The sequence below is a fragment of the Cibotium barometz genome, chromosome 22 (assembly GCF_041138505.1).
Source record: "Cibotium barometz isolate CiBa-2024 chromosome 22, ASM4113850v1, whole genome shotgun sequence".
NCBI lineage: Eukaryota > Viridiplantae > Streptophyta > Polypodiopsida > Cyatheales > Cibotiaceae > Cibotium > Cibotium barometz.
The window spans coordinates 8,905,301-8,912,973 of record NC_141067.1 but is presented as its reverse complement, the minus strand read 5'-3'; the positions used below and the strand labels follow the sequence as shown (position 1 = coordinate 8,912,973).

Below are 7,673 nucleotides of genomic sequence, written 5' to 3'. Positions count from 1 at the left end.
ATGAAAATTCAATACCACCCTATTAAGCCTAAGAATACTCTAATTTCCTTTATTATTTTTGGTTTTGGGGCTAGTCAATAATAGCTTACACCTTTGTGAGATCACCCAATATTCCATCTTTTAACATTGTGAATCCTAGATATTCAATATACGATCAATGAAGAAGTTACACTTGCTCTTCTTAGCAAAAAATTTATACTGCTTGAGGGTTTCTAAGATCTTCCGCACATGCTTTTGATAATCGGCAACATTTTTGGAGTAGACCAGGATGCTATCAAAGAAGACCAAAATGAAATCATCCAAATGTTTCCATAAGATCTCATGCATTAGCCGATCAAAGGTAGTAAAGTATATGTTAATAACGAATGACATTACCGTAAATTCATATGTCCATTTCGGGTATTAAAGATAGTCTTAGGAATATCCTGCTTCTTAATACTAATTTGAGAGTACCCTAATTTCAAATTAAATTTTATAAATATATGGGTACAATATAGTCAATTTTTATAATTAACCACACTATTAGCCCACTTTGGGGAAAGTCTTTAAGGCTCTTACACCGTATATGACATATTCTGACATAAAATGCTTGGACGTGAATATTTGAGGGAAAAGAACAAGCTTCCACCCAAGAGAAGAGGTGTACACAAAAGGGAGGTGCCTTTTAAAATTAAAGGCTAACATTATTTCAAAATTCAAATAGTCCATAGGACCCTCATGAAAAGAGGAGAGAAGAGAGGGCCCTATCATGGAATTCTTTGTGCACCTTGATCTTGGGGAAGAGATCCATTAACTTTTTGAAAACCATCACGTGTTTCGTCAAGTCTATGTTATCCCTCTTTTATCTCTCTACAAACAATTAGTTAGTAGTCAATGTAATTCCTCTCACTACCCCATCACAAGATTCCTCTCTTTTCTTGTATGTGATTCAAATTTTGACTCCCCAAATGATATGTTAAGAAGTTCTATTTACTTAATTTAAAACAGTGCTTGAAAGAAAGATTTTTCCCAACTAATCAAAATAAAGGTAATTCTTAAAAGTAATTGAGATTTATTGCTAAAAATTAGATAAATGTATGGGATTACAACTCAAATGAATTATTTATGTCCCTTGAAAATATAAGCAATGTGAAATTGCAAACGAGATTTTTAAATTTCAACCGAGAAAAATACACTATAAACAGGGATTTTTTTGAGCACTGAAATTTCAAAGTGTCGAAACTATATTAATATCTCATCCATTTGTGCCACCGTTGACTACCTTAGGAGTTTTTAAGGTATAACGCATATTAACATCCTCATCCATTTGTGCCACCCTTGACCACCTGGTGCATATTACAAGTAAACTACTTGTGGCTTGCATGTAGTAGAATTGGTATTTAAGGTTATGGGTCTTCTGTTAGCTCTTTTGTCAGATGATAAGGGCCTCTGCCATCTTCAACTTTGCATTGATGCTAGTATTGTAGGATTAAGTCTTTGTTGTCCTTTAAATGTGTATGTTTTGGTCAAACTATTATGTTGGGGGGGTTCACCTAAAAATATGTAAGTATAGCACGTGAGTTCAAATGAAGGGGTTTTTTAATTCAAAAATTTAAGGTAAATTTACAGAAATACGCTTACAAAAGGGGTTTTTTTAATTGATTTTGAAAAAAACCCATAAGTCCATAAAGAAAAAGGGGTAACTTTATTCATGAAAAATTCACAGGTAGGGTTTTTTAAATACCCCTTGAACGCACGTGATACATAGGGTTTCTTAGTAGTGCACCCCTTGAGTAGTGTGTGGTGGACATTAGAGTCAAGTAGTACTGCATGTATGTCCATTAATGCATCTTGTCAACTAGATAGCATAGGAAGGCCAAAAAAGTAAGGTAATACATTCAACCAAATGGCATCATGCCTTTGGCACTTGTAAGAGAAAAGCAGTTGACAAAAGTTTGGCAAAAATAGTGTTATAATTAAAGACATGCCCTAACCAATGTTTAGCGAGAAGGCAACTCTTTGCATTTGGAAACGAGGCAACCAATATGTAGGGAGAACGTAGCTCTTTATATTTGGAAAGGAGGCAATCTTATTTGGACGATTGCAAGTGTTCTATCCACCCAATATTAGTTGCACAACATTATTTGGATGATTGCACCCAACATTAGTTGCACAGTAGGGCATTAAAGCATCATTTAAAAAGAGTGTGCTTTTGTTAGTTCTCTTTCCCCCTATGCTATTTTATCTACCTATGTTGTGGTGTTGAATCTAGTTAAGTGGCTAGCAAGATCTCTAAGTCGGCGTATGATTTTAGCTAGGGTGCCATTGCCACTTAAAAAATTGCACAAAGTCACTGCCATTAAAAAAAATTAGCAAAAGGTTGCGCCAGGTAGGGCCCCAAGGTCCATCACCCAAACAAAGGTGTCCAAATAGAGAAGGTGTTATTTTTTTCTTACACTATTCTATCTGCTTATGTCATGGTGCTGAATGCAATCAAGCAACTAGTAAGATTTCCAAGGGGCAGTGCACGTTTTTAGCTATGGTGCCCACCAGTGTTTAAAAAAACATATTTTTCAACTAATCAAAATAAAGACAACTCTTAAATGTATCCTGAAATCTCTACTATATGTCGGTTTTATAACTAAAATAGATGAAAAATCCTTTCTTAAAATAAGGGCTACATAAAATCTCAGCCAGTTTTTCTTAATGTTGGGTGGTACAAATACACTAGAATACACCTAAAATCTCAACACTTGTGCCCACTGCCCATTGTTATTCAAAAAACCGCACAAAGATCGTCAGTGTTGCCCCTAAGGTCGCTGCTCAAATAAACATCAACCTCATGTCAGATGGTGACAAACCCGTATTGTCTATGGTCCAATCATCAATGTATGTAGTAGCAAGTCAACACAAACCCCCTAGTGTATTATACATAACATAAAGACATACATGCACTTGCCTAATAACAACATTTTTGCTGCCCATTGGTCATCATTAATTGGTAGCTTTTGTGCAACTACAACACTGAGGACAAAAGGTAACCCATTGGTAAAAAAAGCTGTTCTTTTTCTCTATCGTATCCAACCGACACAAAAGGCTCATCAACTACGGGAAGGGTACATTTGTATAAAAATTTAAGGAGAATTTTGCCACCTCTCTACCATATATAAAATGACATGATGATTAACAATAATCATCGATGAAGTTAATTGTTTTGATTATGGCTATGCTTATTAAGTGCATATATGTGCTTAAAAAAACCATACACAATGAAGACAATTCGAAAAGCGTCTTTTGATATTCAATGGTTGGAGCAGCTCATTCCGAACAGTTACTCACAAAATTCTAGCAACTGCACTTTTGATAGCATCATTGTTTCCATGTCAAGCAATCATTGTTTCCACGTTGATGAGCAATTCTTGCAATCTTATATCATTTTATCTTTGTCTCTTTGTACAACAACACTCTGAATGAATCATTGGCCTATTAATGTTGCACGCTTTGGTTACCATCACTCCCATGACATTTGAAATAGCTCACACTTTGAATGAATCATTGACCTATTAGTGTTGTACGCTTTGGTTACCATGACTCCGAATGAATTGTTGACCTATTAGTGTTGTACACTTTGGTTACCATCACTCCCTTTGGTTACCATCACTCCCATGATTGAAATAGTTCACACTCTGAATAAATTGTTGACCCATTAGTGTTGTACGCTTTGGTTACCATCACTCCCATAACATTTGAAATAGTTCACAATTGACCATGAGAAACCGCACCAAGCATTCTGGTTTCTTAGAGTGCTTTCACACCGAACCAAGTTAACTAGGCCATCCCGGTGCGCACCTTTTCTTAACTATGGTTTTGCCTCCGTGGGAAAACCCCTCGTGTTGCAGGTTAATACCCCTCTCTCTCTCCCTCTCTCGTATATGCCTTGGTGTTGCATTCTACGGACGTTAATACCGCTCTGGTATATGCCCGCGTGTTGCATTCTACTGACGTTAATACCCCTCTCTCTCTCTCTTGCCAATCTCTTGTTGAGACGTTCGACAGGTTCGCATAGTACGAACGTTCTCTCTTCCGAGGAAGTCCTCGCCAATCACGGCATTATGCGCCTTGTTCTATGCGGTAGGGAAAGGCCCTTCCATGTAATCATGTTGGGTTGTCCCAGGTATGTGCAGCGGACATGCAGACATCAAAAGCACGGATCGCCGAGCGCTCGTGGAAGGAGTACCCTAGGGGTGGGTGGGACAAGAGAAAGAGCAAAGTAAGTGTTGTCTTCTCTTTCATGCTTCAAGTAATGTTTCTGTCTTCATTAGTTGAGACTCCCGAGAGAGAGAGAGAGAGAGAGAGAGAGAGAGAGAGAGAGAGAGAGAGAGAGAAAATCTGTGTGTGTGTGGTATGCTTCAGACAAACCCAACGGCTACAGTTTTCAAGCATAAACTTACCCAGGAGTCGCTATGTATCGATGACTGTTATAACCCAAGCTGGGTTAAATACAGGCTAAGGCATGTGGGAATGCCGAAAGCACAAGAAGAAGAAGCAGTGAAAAACAGTTCTGGTGGTTTTTGGAGGATGCTTAGCTTAGAGGAGGCACTGCCTTCCTTGGAAGAAGGGGTGCTGCCCCAGCCTTCCATTGAGGACTTTGCATGCATCATGCACAAGTGCAAGAGGAAGAAGGATCGAGCGCATGTCCTCCGCTTTCATGCCTACATGTGCAAAAATGGGCTGGAAGATCATAGATCACTAGGGAACTACCTCGTCTCAATGTTGGTTGAAGTTGGAAGCATGTATGATGCCCAACAGGTTTTTGATAGGCTGGTGCATCGGAATGAGTGGTCCTGGAACTCTCTCATCACTGGTTATATCAAATGTGGGAATTCACAGCATGCTTTCATCTTGTATGAGAAGATGCAAAAGGATTATTCTGTACATCCCAGTGTAGATACTTTTGTGGCCTTACTGAAGGCTTGTGCAAAGCTGAAAGATCTGGAAAGAGGCCTGGAAATACATGGCAAACTTGCGTTGCTTGAAAGAGACCTTTTTGTTGGCAGCACCTTGGTTGATATGTATGCTAAATGTGGCTTGCTTGGAAAAGCACAGCAAGTATTTGACAAGCTTCGAGTTCGAAATGTTGTCTCTTGGACCGCACTAATCGCAGGATATGCTGAACATGGGCATGGTGAGGAAGCTCTCCAGCATTTTGAACAAATGCAACTCGAGGGTATCTCCCCGAATGCCGTTACGTTTGTTTGCAGCTTGAAAGCTTGTGGCAGTATAGGAGCCACTGACAAGGGTCAAGAAATACATGCTGAGATTGAAAGACAGGGGCTGCTGGAAAGGAACCTTTTTATTGGCAGTGCCTTGGTTGATATGTATGCCAAATGTGGCTCCCTTGCAAAAGCACAGAAAGTGTTTGACAAGCTTCCAGTTCGAAACGTAGTCTCGTGGAACGCACTTATCTCAGGATATTCTGAACATGGGCATGGTGAGGAAGCACTCAAGTGTTTTAAACAGATGCAATTTGAGGGTGTCTCCCCAAACGCTATCACGTTTGTATGCAGCTTGAAAGCTTGTGGCAGCACAGGAGCCACAGACAAGGGCCAAGAAATACATGCTGAGATTGAAAGACGGGGGTTCCTGAAAAGAGACCTTTTTGTTGGCAACGCATTGGTCAACATGTATGCCAAATGTGGCTTGCTTGCCAAAGCACAGCAAGTCTTTGATAAGCTACGAGTTCGGGATGTGGTCTCATGGACTACACTAATCGCAGGATATACTGAACATGGGCATGGTGAGAAAGCACTCAAGTGTTTTGAACAGATGCAACTCAAGGGGGTCTCTCCAAACGCTGTCACGTTCATTTGCAGCTTGAAAGCTTGTGGCAGCATAGGAGCCACAGACAAGGGGGGAGAAATACATGCTGAGATTGAAAGACGGGGGTTGTTGGAAAGAGGCCTCGTTGGCAGCACCTTGGTTGATATGTATGCCAAATGTGGCTCCCTTGCAAAAGCACAGCAAGTGTTCGAAAAGCTTCCAGTTCGAAACGTAGTCTCATGGACTTCTCTAATGGCAGGATATGTGCAGCTTGGGAAAAGTGAGAATGTTTTCCATATCTTTGACAGAATGCTAGGAGAAGGTATTAAGCCGAATCTGGTCACCTTTGTTGTTGTTCTCAATGCATGCAGTCGCACAGGCCTATTCAATAAAAGCCAGACGTACTTTGAGGCCATGAACAAAGAATATGGCATTGCTCCAACTCTTGAGCACCATACTTGCATGGTTGATCTTCTTGGGCGTGCAGGCCAATTAGGCAAGGCAGTAGCAATTATCAATAAGATGCCGTTCTGTCCTGATCTTGTGGTGTGGCATATTATGTTGGGCGCTTGTAGAAATTGGGGAAATGTGGAGTTTGGAAAACAGGCCTTTGAACATGCAGTGGGTTTGGATGACAAGAATGCTGCATCTTATGTCTTATTTTCTGACATCTATGCAGATGCTGACTCACAGGAGGAAGCAGACACGGTTGAGGCAATGAAAGTGGCAACAAGCATGGAAGATATGACACTACCAGATTTGTGAATTTTTTCTTGGTTGGGGATAATAGATCCTCCGAAAGCGAAGTTTTGATTTAAAGCTAGAAGATCTTTCCCTCAAAATGAAAAAGGCTGGGTATGTTTTGAGTTTGGAGAATGCAAAGAAAGATGCATACATATTGTGCCATCAGTAGTTCTGAGATCAAGACACAGCCTTGCATGCAGATGCTTGTGGGAGCAGAGTGACCTCAAAATTTGATTCGATTGGTCTCAAGTCAAATGGACCCATGAAATAAGCTGCCACACTATTGCATGCCAATTTTTTATTGCTCTTTGTTGCCTCATGATCAAAGCATGCCCAGGGGCTCACTTCTGAGAGCCTGAGAGAACCCACATCTCACTTGCATGCATGGAGGGTAAAAAAATATAACTCTCTTCTACATGTTCTTGTGAATATAAACGATCTCCTATGTAAATATACATACCAAGTGTCGGTGGTCAATCCGTTTGACAAGTTGAGCTCAGATGGATCTGTCAATGCCTACTGCCCACTGGTTCGGATGACACAGAACACACACACACACACACACACACAGCACTCGGACACCACAGGCACAGTGAGAACGACACACGGAGGAATGCCGTAGGATCTTATTCAGAATCATAATACAATGTGTTACAAGGAATGTCCTCTTCTTACTCTCTCACTCAGTGTCTTAACTTCTCCTGCTCTCCTCTGTCTTTCTCTATAAGATACTATGCAGGCTGTTAGCCGGACTCTACAAATAATGTATTGTTACAACAAATGAAAATGATTACAGGGCATGCCCATCTGCCTGCGTAGGTGCTGGTTTCTAATGGCTTTGTTCTGGCGGCTTCCTCAGGGCGTCCGGCGGCCGCTTCTTGATGTCCCACCATTCTTCAGCACTTGGCACACCCTGTTTACACCTGGCACGCCTGGTGGCTGTGTGTTACCTGTTGCTTTGGATGCTGTTCTTTTTCTCTGTCGTATCCAACCGACACAAAAGCCTCGTCAACTACTAGTATATGTACACATGGGAAGAGTACGTTTGTATAAAAAGTGCCATCTCTCTGCCATATGTAAAATGACATGATGATTAACGATAATCATCAATGAAGTTAATTGTTTTGATT

The 7,673-nt window shown here is 40.6% G+C and overlaps 1 protein-coding gene across 1 annotated transcript; it reads left to right on the top strand.

Annotated features, from left to right (window-relative positions):
- Window positions 1–3,891: 3,891 nt before the first annotated feature.
- Window positions 3,892–7,215, top strand: LOC147626239 (pentatricopeptide repeat-containing protein At1g06140, mitochondrial-like). Its single transcript, XM_086816380.1, has 2 exons — window positions 3,892–4,249; window positions 4,393–7,215. The coding sequence occupies exons 1-2, from the start codon at window positions 4,169–4,171 to the stop codon at window positions 6,562–6,564; spliced, it is 2,253 nt and encodes a 750-aa protein (XP_086672506.1). The 5' UTR covers window positions 3,892–4,168; the 3' UTR covers window positions 6,565–7,215.
- The last annotated feature ends 458 nt before the right edge of the window (window positions 7,216–7,673 follow it).